At 52.7% G+C, this 18239-nt stretch overlaps 1 protein-coding gene across 1 annotated transcript in view; it reads right to left on the bottom strand.

Moving 5' to 3' along the window:
• Nucleotides 1-1949: 1949 nt before the first annotated feature.
• CLIP2 (CAP-GLY domain containing linker protein 2) overlaps nt 1950-18239 on the bottom strand; it is a 51110-nt gene continuing 34820 nt past the window's right edge. The window contains exons 11-18 of the mRNA XM_005877214.2: nt 17439-18239; nt 15199-15256; nt 12938-13021; nt 11821-11977; nt 9262-9421; nt 8309-8494; nt 7819-7881; nt 1950-3915 (exon numbers count right to left, since the gene is read on the bottom strand). The exon at nt 17439-18239 is cut by the window's right edge and continues 34 nt beyond it. Coding sequence (XP_005877276.1) covers nt 3904-3915; nt 7819-7881; nt 8309-8494; nt 9262-9421; nt 11821-11977; nt 12938-13021; nt 15199-15256; nt 17439-18239 — 1521 coding nt within the window. The 3' untranslated portion in view covers nt 1950-3903. The remainder of the gene's footprint in view (nt 3916-7818; nt 7882-8308; nt 8495-9261; nt 9422-11820; nt 11978-12937; nt 13022-15198; nt 15257-17438) is intronic.

Raw genomic sequence — 18239 nt, 5'->3', positions numbered from 1 at the left:
CTAAGGGATTCTCTGGGCCCTGACCCACATGTTGGTCAGTGTCCATCTCTCCCAGCATCTGGACCCCACCTGCCTGAGCAAGTGGAGCAGTGGGCCTGGCCCGCACAGCCAGAGGGTGGCAGGCTGGCTGGACCCAGGGTGTCCAGTGCCAGCTCTTAGCAGGGTGGTTCTGGGAGAGATGCCTCCCCCAGGGTCACAGCTCTGAAGGGTGGAGGCTGCCCTCCAGACCTTGGGTTTTGTACACACCTCCCCGAAGCGGCCCACACCACATGCTGGGGGCTTCCCACCCCGGTGGCCCGAGCCGCTGAAGACTGCTCTGGGGAGTGGACTGTCATGGCCACCTCGCGCCCCTCTTCCCCCTTGGAGGCCTCTCCTCCTTCCTGGTGCTTTCCTTCGTCCTGCGCCTCCTGGATGCGCTCCCTGGGCAGACAGCTCAGGAAGCTCCTTCCGTGAGATCCAAGCCCGTGGCCACTGGGCCTCCAGTTCCTGGCCCCCTCAGCCTTGGTGACAGCAGGGAAGCCCGCCCACCTGGGAGGCCAGCCCCCTCTCTCCCTGTGGCAGTCCCGCCTACTCCCCTTTCTGTCCTCCCCCACCCAGCACCCTTTGCACAGAAGCTGACACGGAGCTAGACTGCTGGCCTGGGAGCCACACGTGGGCAGGGGCCTTGCTCTCCTCTGACCGCAGCCCCTGGCCCAGAGTTTCCACAAACTTGAGCTAATTCTCTCTCCTGCAGCAGCAAGCGGTCCCTAGGATGGGGGGTGGGGGGGAGGGGGACACACACACACACATATTTGGTGTCATGACTTCAAGTGACTGGGCTGAACCGGTGCCTCGGGTGAAAGGAACCACAGGTCACAGTGGTGTTCGGTCTGAAGAGAAGTGGTGTTTGCAGCAGCTCTTTGAATTTCAGATGCTGGGCTGGTAAGAAAGTTCTGGAAGGACAGAGACCATTTATATTCAAGGCAGCAGAAGCCCAGAGAATAGGGCACTGTTTAAATCTATCTTGTGATGGATACTGTGTTGATCCACTCCATTCCTACCCGCTCTGCACTCCCTCCCTCCTGGCTGGGCCCAGGGCTGGCCTCTCGCCCGCCCGCCCAACAGGCCCCCTGGCCTTGGCTTTGGGTTTAACTAACAGGAGAGGCATCTGGAGAGGCATCTGGAGGGCGGGAGGAGGCCAGGGTATTCCTCCTCCAGCTCCTGGGGCCACCCCACCTGCTGGAGTCCCCCCACAGCTGCAACGTTGGCCCCATTCCAGTCACAGCCCCTCTGCTTTGCCCTTTGGGCAGGAATGGCTCCCAGAGCCCTTTGCGGGTTTCCTTAGTCCTGTCCACATCGACACACACGGCCCTTCCCTTCAGGCCCTGTCCACCCTTGAGGCCCCACTGCTTGTCCCGGGACCTGCCGATGCAGCTCCTGAGAAATGGCAGGTGCTCCTGGACCCTCAGCTGGGAGCCTCGAGGGCCTGCTCCGTCTTCCGGGGAGGCCACCTCAAGGGCAAAGCCTGTAAAAGGACCACAGAGCTGCAGACGCTGACTGTTCATGTGACCTACAGACAGCTGGCGGTAGGACAGAACTGGCTCTGAACTTGAAAGTGTTCTCCCTAACTCAGCAAACTGGTGTTGGCTGACCCATCCCTATTTCGCATATTGGGGGACTTTTCTTTTCTTGCAGGCCCACTTATAACTCTAAGAGGTTCAAGTTCAAACCTCCGCCTCTCAAAGAACTGCTGCAAACAAGATTCGTTCAAACCCAAACCACGCAGCTCAGCCCCAGACGTCTTCAACACCAGGCCCTCTGAGGTCCTCACCAGCCATTCACACCCGAGACAAATCAGCAGGCAGCCCACCAGGAACAGGACTGAGACCAAGTCCTGGCACCAGTGTGCCCACAAGCTGGGAGAGGCTGGGGGCCAGGGCACCGACAGAGAGAAGCAGACACGGCACAGGTCCTGGACCTCAGTCACAAGCTTTATTGTCTCGAGCACGGACTTGCCACACTTCAACAATTCCACTTCGGGGAGGGAAGGTCACGGGGAGGACTTGGCAGGGATGTGGCTGAGTCCACACTGGTCAGAGATGCTCACTGGAAATCGCTTCTGTGATACCTGCCCCCTGCAAACCCATCCGGGGCTCAGCCCTCCGGTGTGGGCCTCTGGCTGTTAGTAGGCTAATCAGCGCCTCCTTTGGGGGGGCAGCTGCCTGAATTTGCTGGAAAGAGTAGCATTAACTCTGGGTTAGGCCACTAGAGCATCGCTCCTAGACTGTTGTTAATAAAACAGCATGCGAGAGCTACCAAAAGCCAACAGGGAGGGGGAGGGGGCTGATGGGACAAACTGGCTGCCCCCACGATGGTAAGGTTGATGGCAAGGTGGTGAGCACCACCCACCTGTATCTGGGAGCACTTGCAGGCTACCTGGGCTGCTCCCTGGGCAGACTGCATACCCGTCCTGGTGCACCTTGGGAACGCCATGATGGGGCGCTAGGCTCCCCCGTGCCCCCAGCAGCGGTGCTGCAGCACAAGGCCATGGCCTGTGGGCCCTCCAGCTCTAGAGGTGGGCACTGCTGGGCCAGAGCTGGCTTTTCCTGCCACACACAGGCCTGGAGAGACTCACAGGGCTCGAGGAAAAGAGGTGCTTAGCTTTTTCTTGCCAACTACATCCCTTGGGTTCTCTTTCTGGAGACAAGGTTTAAAGGCTCCGGGCCGGGGCCTGGTAAGATTGAAAGGGGCTGTTGGTACCTGTGCATCCTGATGCCTGTGCCTGGCACACACACCCCTGGACACTCACTGCGTGTACCTGGGTGTGTGCGTGCACTGCCAGGTTGCAGGAATGTCTGGTGTGTGCGTGTGTGCAGTCACTACCTTGCCTGGCTTGGGGCTCAGTCCTGGAACCCAAGTGTGTGCACCTGTGTGGCCTAGCATGGCTGATGCAAACACCCCACCTGCATGGCCGTGTGTGACCCCTGTGAGTATGTGTGAGTCAAGGGTCAGTGGGTGTGTACGTCAGGGTGTGCACAAGTGCACCTGCAGGGGGGAGGCCCAGTTTTGGAACAGCTAGTCAGCCCAGGGGACACCGAATTACCGACCAGTTAAAATATGCCTGGACCACTGGTCTCAACTCCCCTGCAGCCACCCTGCCCCAGCTCCAAGCCAGGTCGATGTGGGGGTGAGGACAGGCTCCCACTTTCCTAATACTGTGCTCCTGGCCTTGGCGGCCACCCTCTGGCCAGCAGCTTGGAGTTGTGTGTGTATGTTGGTATTGGGGGGAAAGGACCTTGTACCCCAACACCTTGAACCTGGGACTCGCTGGGCAGACAGGCTAAGGGGAGCGTGTACCATTGCTTGAAGGAGGCTCAGAATCTGGGGACAAGCAGCCCTGGGAACTGCCTTGCCGGGAAGTGGGTGCAGAAAAGGGGGTCCTCAGTGGCTCCTGAGGCCCGGACTTCGCTCCTTGGTGCCTGCAAGGAGACCCTGGGCCTCCTCTGACCTTTCCTGGGACCATGGCTCTCTGGATCCGAGGGGGACCCTGGAGAAGGAAGGGAAGAAAGGGAGGGTAGGGACGAGCTCAGGATGGTCCCCAGGGCAGCTTGTTCTGGGGAGAGGGCCTGGTCGGATAGCCTCAGACTCCCGCCAAACACATTCCAGAAGCTGCTGGGTGTCCTGGGCGTCGGGGCTGCAGGTTCCGGGCTGTACCGCTCTCTGTGGAAGTTCGTGCTTGAGGAAGCCTCCTGGTCCGGCAGGGGGTTGAGGGTGGGGATTGTCCAGACGGTAGGTACATTATTGTTACAAATACTGTTCTTGTCTCCAAAGTAACAGTCCTGGCCGCTGCCTGGAGGGGGCGCCACTGGGGCAGAAAGGAGTGGCTCCGGTGTGGACGGGGCTGCTCCATGATGGCCCTCGGGGTCAGTGCTTGTCCTGGAGAGAGCAAGGGCTTGATCAGCAAGTGTCAGGAGTGGCAGAGGGGAGGAGGTAAAAAAGAAGGGGTTGGGGAGGAGAACCCACCGGTGCCAGGTAGAGGGAACAGCATGGGCAAAGGCCCTGGGGCAGAAAAAAGTCTCTTTGCTGAGTGTTGAAGAAGGGTGAGATAGGAGGGAGGGTGGGAGCTGTTAGGGGAAGTTGAGGAGAAGAGGCAAGAGCAGGTGGGTGTACAGAGCCCTGCGTTCCTGTGTGGAGGTTGGATCCAAGAAAATAAAAATTGGAGGTGAGACTCCAAGCCCTGGTGTTCATGTCTGCAAACTGGGATGACCCCTGTGCCTCAAAGGGTAGACGAAGCCACACAGGGCTGGCTCTCAGCACCCTGACACTCCCCCCTTACAGCTCTGTGCCCTGCCCCACCCAGTTCTCTCCTTGGCCCTTGGCAGATTCTATGTCCAAGGTTCTCCTATCTCCAGGTGAGCATGTGTGCCCAGGGGTTCTCCTATCCAGGGTGGAAGGAAAGTTCCTCCAGCCTCACTTGCCCAGGGTCACACAGCAAACCAGGGACAGAGCCAGTGCTGGGCTCTTCCCACCTACTGGGCTGGCATCCGGGCCCCAGGTGGGTGCCTATAACACTGTGGGTAAAAGCAGGTGTTAACTGTGGGGTGGGGCCACCAGGCACCCTCTTAAAACACAACAGTCACCCTAACCGGTTTGGCTCAGTGGATAGAGCGTTGGCCTTCGGACTGAAAGGTCCCAGGTTCAATTCCGGTCAAGGGCATGTACCTTGTTTGCGGGCACATCCCCAGTAGGAGGTGTGCAGGAGGCAGCTGATCAATGTTTCTCTCTCATCGATGTTTTTAACTCTCTATCCCTCTCCCTTCCTCTCTGTAAAAAAATCAATAAAATATATTTTTTAAAAAACAAAACACAACAGTCAACCAAAGACATGACAATGACAGAGTCACAGGCACCTTTAGGCCCATGAAGTTCTAGAAAACCAATTTTATACCCATAATGTTAGAACACGTAGGCTTAACAGAGATTGCTTAAGGAAGAGAGAACATGCTGATGTTTAAAATATTCAGTGGAAAATACAGGAGGTGAAATTGAATATAGTGTGAGACTTACTCTATTAAAATGATGTATGTGCTGCTTTGCAACCATCACAGTAAAGACTGGCTGAGGCCAGAGTCATCCACGGATGCGAATTCCAGGGGAGGGGTTCAGTGAGAGGGTATCCACATGGCCCTACAGTCTCCACAGACTGAAGAGAGCCAATAACTATGCAGTGGAGAAATCAGATAACTCCTGGACGAGGTGATCACAATTCACATCAGGAGGGAAGGGCAGATGGACATCATGCGCCCAGTCGGGATGCCGGAGGACACGACATTGACGAAGTGTTCCAGCCCGAGATGCAGGACCTGGCTCAGATCACGGGGACCCACCAGCAAACCTCAAATGAGGAATCTTCTATTTAAAAAAGGGTGGGGGGCATGCAGGAGGCAGCTGATGGATATTCCTCTCACATCGGTTTCTGTTTCTCTCACCCTCCCTTCCTCTCTCTTTAAAAATCAATACAAATATATATATTTTAAAAAGGAGTGGGGACTATGTTTCAAAAATATCAATATCATAAAAATCAAAGAGAAATTGAGGACATGTTCAGATTAAAGGAGACTAACAAGACATAACAGCTAAGTGCAATAAGCTGACTTAACCCGTCACGTATCCTGTACAGAGGGGAAAACGGATATGGAGAGTAGAATGGATATAAATCTTACATCAACGTTACGTTTGCTGAAATTGATAACTGCACTGTTGTTATGTATAATCATGTCCTTTTACTCAGAAAATACAGAGCCAACTGTTAAGGGCCAAGACATGCTATTATACTGAAATGGTTCAGAAGAAAATTACAGGCATTACTACACACACATCTACACATAGAGCAAAAGATGAAACAGACAGGGCAACATGCTTACAATGCAAGGTGGGAAAGGGTAGATGACATGCTAGGTACTATTTTTAATCTTGCAGTTTTTTAGTAATTTTGAAATGATTTCCAAATAAAGTGAATGTTTACACACATGCATATACATATAACAGCTTCTCATTATTCACAGTAGTTATGTTCTATAAAGTCATCACCTGCGCTGAATTACCGAATACCGAGCCACTGCTCCAGGTGGAAATATGGGTTTAAGTTCCCTCAAACCTCTGATCAGGACGTTTTAGTCAACTGATCCTACATAACCATGTTTTATGTGTGATTCTGTGTAAAGACATCTTACTTAACACATGCTGTTGACTCATTAACAACTCAAGGCCAACAGGACAGCAGGTCTTCAAATAACATCATTTTGTTATAATGGTGACGGTGACGATTCTTGGCCGGGACCACTGTCTGGGTGGCATTTGCACATCCTCCCCATGTCTGCGTGGGTTTTCTCTGGGGGCTCTGGTTTCCCCCGACATTCCAAAGACGTGCATGTGAGATAAACTGGCGTGCCTACACTGTCCCAGTCCGCGTGGGTGTGGGTGTGGGTGTGGGTGGCGCTGTGATGGAAGGGCGTCCTGTCCAGGTGGGTCCCACCTTGTGCCCTGATCTGCTGGGAGAGATCCAGCCACCTGTGACCCTGAACTGGAATAAGCAGGTTGGAATATAATGATCTTACCTATTTTTATTCTTCTTAAATGTATGTAGAGCTCACATTTATTTCAATGTTTAATATTAGAAGTGTTTGGGGTCTTTATTTAGAAGTTTGGTGATGTTTTTGTGACCAGAAATATGCCATGGGAACTTAACTCTTGTTTATATCAATTAGCCAATCGTAAAACTGGTTTTGTTATATGTCATTTCGCTTAAAGTTGCAATCTCCAAGAACCCACCAATGATCTCAAGTGAGGACTTACTGTATAACTCACGCCTGAACAAAGCTTATTTATTTATTTTTCAAATACGTTTTCATTGATTTCAGAAAGGAAGGGAGAGGGACAGAGAGAAACATCAATGATGAGAGTTACTGATCAGCTGCCTCCTGCACGCCCCACACTGGGGATTGAGCCTGCAACAGGGGCATGTGCCCTGACCGGGAATTGAACTGTGACCTTCATGGTTCATAGTTCGACACTCAACCATTGAATCACATCGTCCGGCCTGAACGAAGCTTATTTAACACACAGATTTTCTTTGCAGGGCACATAGCCATCACTTGGGGGGTCATTGTAAACAGCAGAAATCACCAAGTAAAAGCACAAAAATGTGAAAAAGGTGGCACTAAATAGATTTCAAAAAGGACACGTTTGCAGTATGAGAGCTGGAACAAGAAGGGAGAGTGCAGCCTTGTTACCCCTCCGCTGGGAACATGCAGGTCGGGCAACTCAGATTTTTCTCTGCTCGCACATGTCCATAAGTGACCACAAAATTGTTGCAAATATTGATTTGGGGTTATAAATACATTTTAGTTGCAAATTTGCGAATATGGAATCTGTGAATAATGAGGCTTGATGGTACATATACATGTGTTCACATACACACACTTAGGAAAGTTCAGGAAGGCTGCCACTTACAAAAACACTAACCTTGGTCATCTCTGAGTGGGAGGGCTACTAGTATTTTCTTCTTTATGTATTTTTGTTTTTTTCTCAAAAGTTTCCCAAGGGGCATGTATTACTTTATAATAAACACTTTTTTAAAACAGGGAAACAAGGTTAAAAAGCAAGAGGAATTCTGAATCAAGATGGACTACATGGGTTCCTCTGTGAGAGACTCTATTGTGAAGCCTTTGCATGATGCATCTTTGTTTGTATTTTTGGTGACTTGTCAGGTTCTGTTCTGCCTGTGCAGGAGTGCAGTGGGAGTGCCACGGTGTCCCCCGGGACCAGAGAGCTCCTTACCTCTTGTTTGTGGGTCTTGTCTTGCTGGTGGATGCCGTTTGCAGAACCCGAATTGCCAATGGCCTGTAAGAGTCACGGGCAGATAGATGCTGAGTGAGGTTCACCAGACAACAGTTCCTCGTTCGTCCACTAGATGGCAATGTCTTCTTGATAGGATCCTCTCAGGCTCCAAACTGATAGAGCTCTTCGGAATGGGGGTCCCAGAACCCGTAGACTGAAGCTCTCAGGGCAAGGTTGCATTTCTCCCCTTGGTCTGAGACCCTCATGGCAAAGCCATGTACCCTTGGGCTGGGGCTCTCAGAGCACATGCCTATGTCTCCCCCTAGACCAGGGTTCCCCGGATAGAGAGGGCTGCCTCCCCCTGAAGACTAGGTGTCTGAGGACAGGGCCGCCTTCCCCTGCAGACAGGGGTTCCCAGGATAGGGCCCTGCTCCATGAGGACACTGCCCACTGGCTTGCCTGGTCATCCCAGCCCTGGCCCATGGCTCACCGGGGACTTGTCGGGACTGCTCCTCATGGCCTCCATGAGCTTCTCCACCTGCTGAGCCTGGTCCAGTGCATCCCGCAGTGTGTCCTCTGTGCTCATCAGCTGGTGCTGTAGCCGCAGGAGCTCAGGTGCTGAGGACGGGTCAATGAGGGAGTAGCGCCTCTGATCCGACAGCGACTTCTCTTTGTCCTAGAAGAGGCCGGAGAAAGGAAAAGCATGCGTGAGGTCGCAGTGTGCATGTGTTAGGGGAGGGTGACCTCCTCCAGGCAGAAAATTCTCCTGGCCCCACCCCATCTCTGGGCCAGGCCTGAGCATCACAGGGATGTTCCTCAGGCCCCCCTCCCTCACCTGAGGGTCCCCACTGAAGTAGGCTCTGTCAGATGCTTCACATCCTCCAAGTCCCCAAATCCAGACACCTTCCTCTTTCCTTCTAGATTCTCCCTACTCCCTCCACACTGTCTTATATGGGCCCCTCCTCTTGACCGCCAGACCCCATCCTATAGTGACTTCTCTACTCCTCCTCCCCTACCCAGCAGGACACAGCTGCCCCACCCATGATGGTCTCTGGAGACACACCGCCCCCTTCTTCCTGACATTCATGTGTGAATCCCCCTGCAGGACCCTGAACAAGGAGCTGCTTTCTGGTTGATTACTTCGCTGGGCGGGGAGCTCACCACCCTGCATAGCCCATCTTACCTCTGTATAGGTCAGATTCTTAGACAGTATTCCTTTGCATTGCATCACCTAGACTGCCACACAGCAGCCAGCCACGATGCCTGCAAAAGCAGCTGCCTGTGACCCCTCCACGAGCTACATCACTGACCCTGTGGTTCTAGGGGATTGTGAATTCTCGGAGGCTTGGCGGTTCCCGGGATGGCTCCAGGAGGTCACCACTCTCCTGGCCTGACAGCAGGGCAGCCTCAGTCCCACCCTCGCATTCCCCTGCCCCGACATACCAGCCCAGTCAGCTTTTCACGAAGGCCCCGGATGTCATCCTTGAGTTTCTGCTCCTTGATCCGCCACTCAGCCTTGTGGACCTCACGGCTCAGGTCCCTCTCGGGCCCTGGGGAGTGGCGATTGGCTTCCAGCAACAATACCCGCAATTCGTTCAGGCTCCTGGGGGAGGGAGTGGGGGGGGGGGACAGAACAGCTACAGTCACTCCCACACTCCAGCTATCTGCCAAATGCCTAGAGACAGCCACTCTGATGGGGAGACTGGCTATTAAAACAGCACCTGCACCAGAAGGGGCCAGACTGGAAACATGAGGCATGAAATCATGCAACCACAGCCCAAGAGGGACCAGGATTTAGGGACGGAACAGTGAAGAGGACTTGGCCTTTCCTAGAATGTTTTTAAAGTTGTTGTCTTTTAAAAGAGAATATTTGTTTAACTAAAAAATTAAGCAAAGCACACAAAATATTCATCCAAGGGCACCGATGAGGCAAGACATTTTAAATGGCTGAAATCGGATGAGTTTTCTTTCCTATGTCGACCCTTAACCAGCTGGCAGTAGCTGCCTGGAATACTGTGATGAGGATGACTCTCAGGCACATCCAGGCTCTGTGGAAAAGAGTGCGGTAGTCAGTGAGCGATGTCTGCAATGGGCACAGGCTGAGAACAGGACACACTCCTTCTAAGCCTTTTCCCTTCCCTGCAACTACTATAGAGAGAGAAACTCCCTCACTAGGTGGCCATGGGTAGTTGAGAACAAGGTGGAAGTCCACCGGTACTGCCCCTTTCCTCCTCCTTCCTGCTATGGATGTGATGGCTGGAGCTCCAGCAGCCACTTTGCAACCAGGAGGAAGAGTCCAAGAGCACCAATCACTTAGCACTGATATTTTTAGCTACTGAGCCGTCATCCATGGCTACTCCCAGATTTCTGTTCTGTGAGGACAGTAAATCTACTGGTTAATCTGCCAACACATTCCTAGCTGATCTTCCACTCCCACCTTAGCATCACAGGCACGTGGAGGAGCTCATGGTGGCCAACTTTGATAAAGGAAGGCTTCAAAGGAGATTGGGCTGAGAGCGAAGCCTCGAGAATGGACTGGACAGAGTGAAATGTCCAAAAAGAAGAAGGTAGCAGTTGAGTAAGTGCTGAGGGACAGAGGAGGAAATGAGCCTGTGGATAGCAGGAAGACAGACTCCCCAGAGGAGGCAAGACTGGGCTGAGCACCGAGGAAAAAGATCTGATTTGGACAGGGAGGATATGGGGGGCAAGACAGCAGTGGAGCCTTGACGGAGCACCGGGCTGTGAGTTCATGCTGGGAAGGAATGTTCCCCAGCTGCACCTGTCTCCCTCCCCCCTGGGAAGGGCCACATTTTCTAGAGAGGTGCTAAATTTAAAGCAAATCTAGCACAGAAACTCCCAGTGTGTCATCAGACTGAACAGCAGGGGAAGGGAAGAGACACCGTTTCCTTTATAAAAAGGTGCTTGTACTTTAACATGATTCTTTTCAATCGGAGGATGAACCTCAGATGTTTACAGGGGCTGGCGAACCATGCCCATAAGGGGGTGTAAATAAAATAATGAAGAGGGTGGAGGACTGGGGACACGAGACGTCCCTGACCACCGAGAGGGTGCAGGCGCTCCCCAGCAATGACTGGTTGTTACTATGCTGGCAGTCAGCCTATTGTTGTCAGAACTTCTGGAGAAATCTAGATTTTACGTGCAATCTTCTGATTTTTTAAATGCTCATCTAGGTGTTTTTTCCCCCCTAAAGCCTCATATGGGTTACACAAACCATGTCTATAAACTGGAACCAAGTGGTTCTCAAAGTGTGACATGGGGAACCCTCAGGGATCCCCAAGACCCTTTCAAGGGGTCCATGGGTCAAAACTTATTTTCACTATCATTTCTCATGCACATACAATGAATTTTTTCTTGGGGTCATGTAGCATATTAGTGATCTGAAAACAATATTAACATACATTCTTTTCTAACTACAAATCACTGTAAGGCCAGGTTTTCATAATATGCTTCAACTAAAACAACAAACTGCAAAGACTGAATACAAAATGTTAAACAATGCCCCTCTTTTCATTAAATATTTTTTTTGTTTTGGAAAACAGTTACTTTTTATCAAAAGCATGTTATTTATGGTACATGCAATTGGTTTATTATTTTTAAATGAGTTCATAAATATTTTTACATTCCTCACTTTTAATTTCTAATATGACAAATATAGAATAAACAAACACAAGCTCCTTGGGAATCCTCAATAGATTTTAAGAGTTTAAAGGTAGCAGTGAAGGCCAGGAAGCCTGGGAACCACGCGTCTTTCCCGTAAGTTCTGCTTGGAGAAAGCACTGTGTGAGGGAGGATTCTGAGGCCTCCCCTGAGCTTAGAGGAGAGCACAGTGACCCCTGGTGATGTCAGCCACCTATCCTACCCAGGCCATCCTTGCCCACCTCTGGAGAAGACTGGCTAATGTCGGGTGGGGTGAGGGTCAGGCAGAGGGAAGGCAGCTGGGTGGCAGGCCCGGCGGGTCCGAGCACTCCGCCCGCTACGCACCGCTCCTTCCTGAGCAGCTCCTGGCTGATGAGCACCAGCTGGCCCGAGGCGTCGTGGGTCTTCCGGGACACGGCCTCCAGCTCGGCCTCCAAGCGCCGCTTCTCCTTCTGGAGGACGTCCACCTTCTTGTCCCCCGACTTGCACTTGCTCTCCAGCGCTGAGGGTCAGCCAGCAAGAAAGAAGTGGGGGTCAGGATCGCCGTGGGAATCTGTCCCACCAGAGCGCCCGGGCAGGGAGCCAGTTTTCTCAGAGGGTGGCGGGGGTGGGGGGGTGTTCACAGTGACACACTCCGCTGAGTGGGTCTCTCAGGTCCTGCAGAGCTGGGCAGCCAGGGGCCGAGAGGACAGCCACAAAAAGCAGACCGGGACCCCAAGCACAGAGCCCGGGCCCTGTGGTGGTGGGAAGCAGTCCGCCCGAGACAGGCCCGGCATTCCACTCCTGCCTGAACAGGGACAGGCTCTAGCTTCACCTTTGCCTTGGAGGAACTGAGGTCAGCTGACCTTTGTTGGAACCAATGGTATGAATCCCCTGTGTGAATCCCCCTGCAGGACCCTGAATGAGGCCATGGGAACGTGATGGGAACTGGAGAGAGGTTGGGTGGGAGCCATTTCCCAGCACAAGGGCCATCTCACAGACACCACCACTGATACTGTGGCGGACAAGAAGCAGGGCCAGTTTGTCACCAAGTCACAAATTCCAGACGCCCTGCCTCACCCGTTCTCCCCGTCCTCACTTCCCCTGTGCCTTGCTCTGCTGCAGCCTGTGCCCTTCCCCCCGATTCCAAAACCCTGGTATTTCCTCTAGGGGCTGGGGCAGATAGACTGTGTCAAAGTGGCCTGAGAAACCAAAAAGTCCTGGTGGTATTCAGAACAGAGTGGCCGCTGGCAAGAGAAGCTGGCTGGGGTCCCTGGTTCTATTATGGACCATGAAAGGGCTACTATCCCCCCACTCCCTGCTGCCCAGGGAAGTTCTGTGTAGGTGAACTGGCCCAGGCCACCTCCTCCTCAAGGCGGAGTGCAGGAGGGTACCCTGACCCAGATGCCAACCCTCTCCACGCTCCACTGGCACGTGGCCCCGAGGAAAGCCCCCGCATCTGCCCTGCGGGAGGGAGACTTACCACTTACTTGGGCCCTGAGCATCTCAGTCTGGTTCGTCAAGGCTGTCACCTCTTTGTCCCTCTTGTTCAGCTTGTCCTGCAGGCCTAGGGGAGAAGGGAGAGATGAGGGGCCATTAATGCTCCAGGTCCAGCGCTGGGGTCCAGCGGTTGCCACCCGTCCCTCTGGGTAGCTCACTCTGAATTAAAGGCTCCAGTACTGTGTGGTCTCAGGCAACTTAACTCTCAGAGTTTCCTCGAGTGAAAAATGGAGATGGTAATAATGGTGCCCATGTCACAAGGCCCTGTGCATTCAATACTGAATAGATGAACCGGGCCGGTGTGGCACAGTGGTTGAGCGTTGATGTATGAACCAGGAGGTTGCGGTTCAATTCTCAGTCAGGGCACTTACCTGGGTTGTGGATATGATCCCTGGTTGGAGCGAGAATGAAATGTAATCAATAGATGTTTCTCTCACATCGATGTTTCTCTCTCTCTCCCTTCCTCTCTCTAAGCATGTCCTTAGGTGAGGATTAAAAAAAAAATGGCCAAGAGAATTTTGAAAGGCCAGAGTTAGGCAAGGGTAGCCTTGCCAGTAATTAACAACCAAACAGAGCTTGGATAATTAAAACATTATAGGCCGTGGCCGGTGCGGCTCAGTAGGTTGGAGCATCATCCTCTGCAGCAGAAGGTCATGGATTTGATCCCCAGTCAGGGCGGGTGTGAGAGGCAACCGATCGATGTGTCTCTCTCACAACAATGTCTCTCTCTCTCTTTCTCTCTCCCTTCCTCCCTTTCTAAAATCAATAAAAAAATTTAAAAATTATAGAATTGGCACATGAACAGATAGAAAAGTCATTGGAAAGGAATAGAAAATCCAGAAATAGAGTCAGTTACATAAGGAAAGTTAAAAATAATAAGGTTGGCAATTCAAATCAGTAGAGAAGGGGAGATAAGTTTTTCAAATATGGGGTACTCTTTTAGGAAAAAAATAAAAATGGATCCTTACCTCACACCTTCTAGAAGGATGAATTCTAGATGGATCAGAGATTTAAACATAGAATATAGAACTAAAAAGTACTAGAAGAAACCATGAGATAATTAATGAAAATAATAAATACAGAAGGTCCCCCTTAAAAAAGATCGATTTAAGAAAATCTGCATGGCAAATACCATTATAAGAAAACCAAACCACAACTGGGGGGATATGTTTGCAATGTCATAAATAAGGAGTTTCTAAAAAGTGAACAAAAAGATCAATAACAACAGGAATAAAATGGGTAAAGGATGCAGTAGAAATGGAAATGGCATTTCAGTCACAGTGAGGGAAAGGTAAGTTGAAATTATATCAGGCAACATCGTTTACTCTTCAGATTGGCAGCGATCACAAAGCTTGATGAAACATTGTTGGGAAGGCTTGTGAGGAAACACACTTTTTTTCTTATTAAAATATGTTTTTATTGATTTCAGAGCGAGGAAGTGAGAGGGAGAGAGTTAGAAACATCAATGATGAGAATCACCGATTGGCTGCCTCCTGCACGCCCCCTACTGGGGATCGAGCCTGCAACTTGGGCATGTGCCCTGACTGGGAATCAAACTGTGACCTCCTGGTTCATGGGTCGATGCTCAACCACTGAGCCACACTGGCTGGGCGGGAAACACACTTTCAACCACAGCCAGTGGGAGTTAAAATTGGTTGAGCCCAAGGAGAAGGTAATTTATACTGCAGGTGTTTGCAATAGACAAAGACTAAAAACAACCTACAATCCATCAGCAGGAAACTGGCTAAATACATGAAGGCAGCTCCACAATGGCATATTGTGCACCACGGAAAAGAATGTAGTGATGAGGAAGAGTCTCCAAGACACATTATTAAATGGAAAAAAGTAAGGGGCCGAGCAGAGTGGGAGCCATGGCACCATCTGTTACCTGTCTGCTTGTATGTGCGGAAACGCTCTGCATGGGGACAGAAGCTGACTGACCAACTTTGTGCCTTTGGGAAGGGAACAGGGAATAGGATCCTTCACCTTATACCCTTTGAACCATCGGTAGTTTATACCTATTTTAAAAAGAATGTAAAACCAAACAAACAACAAGGTATGCCCAGCACTCAATAAACCGAGCCGCAGCCCGCCTCACCTGTGGGGTGGGGTGATGGCTTGTGCATGCAGTAGGCACCTCTCACCAAATGGCAGATGATGCAAAACCAAGTGGCACCAGTTCAAAGGCAGAACCAACCAGCCTGTCCCCAAAGCCCGTGTCCCGCCTGCCCAGCGGCCACTCACCCTCCACAGTCTCCTTCATCCTGATCTTCTCCCCTGAAATGTCGTTCGACTCAATCATCTGAAAGAAGAGGACTATAAGGGGGACGCTCGCCGCCCCTCTGCCCCCAGCCCCAGCCAGCCCAGCATACTTCATGCCTACACTACATAAGGGGACTTGCTGTGGCAGGGAGCACAGATGTCCTTGAGACGACCCCCCTGACAACAGAGGACCCTCCTCTGTTCCCATCATCCCAAGGCTGCTGTGTGGCTGCCATGTGAACACCTCCCGCCCCTACCTCTGTTGAAAATGTTTACTATATTGAACAGACATCTCCTTCCCTGGGATGCCTACAGAGGTTGGTTCCCATCAACATCCAGAGGCAAGATTCCAGCCTCGGTTTCCCCTCCATGAAACAAGTATCAACTGCCATGGGGCAGTGTGTGCAGAGCATACTCCAGACTGGCTCCCAGAGGGACTTCAAGAAATGCTACTTCCTTTCTCTCTAACACATCTTCTAAATAATAAACTCAGAAGCCAAAGAAGAAAAGATCAAGGAAAAAAAATCTGGGCAGACATCGACTGGCCCCTTACTGCTTCCTTCTCCAAAGGTTTCTGGCCTCCTGTCCACGCTGGCTGTCCTCTGAGCTTGCAGTCTGTCAGAGTCTAACACTGCAGATCAGGAGGCAGCCACCTCCATCAACCTGCCCTTCATACTTCTTCTCATACATCCCAAGCCCCATTTTGTTCGCAGCGAGTGATAACTAAGCCCCTAGATCTTTATTTACAAACACTGCAGGGAAAATGAGGCACACACTAAAACATCTTTTAAAAATTCTCATACTTATTACATTAGACTAAATATCCAGTTGTACCTGGACATGTGGGTCCAGACTGAGACCCGTGCATGTAGAAGTCAAGAGAGGTCTTCTTGAGGTCACTACCCACTCCTCTACCCGAGGACTGTGACTGAGGAGCAGGAGGCCACCCTTAGACCTCTGTCCCCCATGCTCTGTGGAGCTACAGCAGCCCCAAACCTCTCCCGCAAGGGAGTCCATGTGTGGGTCCCAGGCCTGACCCCCCGGCCTGAGAAGCCAATCAGGCCGTATGCACACAGGCTAACCTGGGGCTCTTCCTTCCCCTCTGCCCAGGATCCTGGGAGAGCACTTGTTAAACACGTCACTTCCTAGCAGAAGGGGCCGGAAGGCTGCTGCAGTGGGACCTCGAGGCATGACAGGCACCCTGTCCTCGGACCTCCTGAAGACTTACTGCTGGAATACTGAGTTCTAGTGTAAAAGTACAAGGGGAACCGGAAGCCCAAGAACCCCGGGGCTTGTAAAAAGGCAACGATCATGCTGCTAGCTGTCCCTTCATATCAAACTTGACGTTTGCCATCCTGAGCACCCTTTGGCAGCCCTCTGGCAACAGGGTTGGGCACCACCTCTGCCACTGGTGGGCAGAAACCCTGGGAAGGTTACTCGTCTTGAGGTCTTGGTTGGATCATCTATGAAATGGAGCATCGACCTCGTGGGAATGAAGTTGAAATGGGGCAACATAGGGTCTGGCACAAGGTGTGGTGCCGGGAGCCACTCAAAGGCCCTTCCCAGCCCACTGGAGTGAACACAACCCGTCTGGGCCTCCCTAGCGTGCTCAGCCGGGACGTCTGGATTTGGAGCAAAGCTGATACTGGTGGCAGTAGCATCTCCAGGGCCACCCCTCCAGCCTTCCAGACCCCACTCCCGAGACCCTCACTCTGGGAAAGTGACCACTGGACTGTGGCTCGTCTCATTAGGACCAGCAGCAAGAGGGCGCCCTCAGATCCCTGGGTCAGCGCTCCAGCTGGAGATGGGAGCCCGGGGATGGGCAGGGCTTGTCCACGTCAATGCCAGCCCACGGCACAGGGACTCACAGGAGGACATGTGTGGGCACATCAGGGACTTGGGGACTTGGAGGAAGCCTGTTCTCTGCTCTGAGGTACATCTCTCTCCAGGCCTGGTCTGTGGGGGACCCAGCCAGGTCAGCTCAGACCATCATGGGTCCCCACAGTCACAGGGCCAGCTGCCCTTCTCACAGAGGGACAAGAGGCTCCCTCCTCTGAGCCTAGTGCCCCCATATCTCAATGGGCATGTACCTGGGGGCAACGAGAACGCTTCCCTGGGCTGAAAAAAGAGGTCAGTAAACACTAGGCCCTCCCCAGCCAGCTCTCAAGCCTGAGCTGCTGTTGCCCACGGGCCCGCACAGCCCACAAGAAGGTGCTGCGTACGTTGGTGTGCTGGGACGAGCACAGGGACTCGACAGCCTGGAGTCTGTTTTCAGCGACCAGCAGCTTCTCCCGCAGCCTCTCGGCCTCCTGCTTGCTCTGGGCCTCCGACCGCTGCAGCAGCTCATAGTCCAGCATCTTCTTCTCGGCCAGGGAGATCTGCTCCTTGAGGAACTCGATGGCCTGCGCCTGGCCCCGGTACTCCGCGTCCAGCTTCTCCAGCTCATGCACCCGCAGCTCGGCGTCCCGGCGCTGGTCCTGGGCCTCCTGCAGCTCCAGCCGGTGCTGGCCGGCCTGCACCTCCAGCTGGGCCCGCCAGTGCTGCTGCAGCCCGGCCAGCTCCTCCTGGGCCTCCTGCAGCTTCTGCCGCAGGCCCTCCTTCTCCTTCACGTGCATGGCCGTCTCGATGTCGTGCTTGGCGCGCAGGTTGCCCAGCTCCAGCTGGTGCTCCATCTTGATGCCCTCCATCACAGCCTTCAGCTCCCCGATCTCCTTCTGCTGGGCGCCAGGGCCCGAGTTCAGGGTGGCCTTGAGGTCCTCCAGGGACTTCTGGTGGTCCGAGGCCAGCGAGTCCAGCTTGGACTTCCAGTTGTCCATGAGCCCCATGTTCTCGCTGGTGGCCTGCTGGACCTTGGCCTTGAGGTCCACCACCTCCTGTGCATACTTGTCGTTGGCGGCCCGCAGCTTCTCCACCTCAGCCTGGTAGGCCCTCAGGGCCTTCTCGTACTTGTCCCGCAGCACGCCGCTCTCCCTCTGGTGCTCCTTGCTGGCCGACAGCAGCCGCTCCCGCAGCTGCAGGGGCTC

This window comes from Myotis brandtii, unplaced genomic scaffold, assembly GCF_000412655.1.
Source record: "Myotis brandtii unplaced genomic scaffold, ASM41265v1 scaffold510, whole genome shotgun sequence".
In the NCBI taxonomy this organism is placed as follows: domain Eukaryota; kingdom Metazoa; phylum Chordata; class Mammalia; order Chiroptera; family Vespertilionidae; genus Myotis; species Myotis brandtii.
The sequence above is the reverse complement of the archived record's forward strand: the minus strand, read 5'-3'. Positions and strand labels throughout refer to the sequence as shown.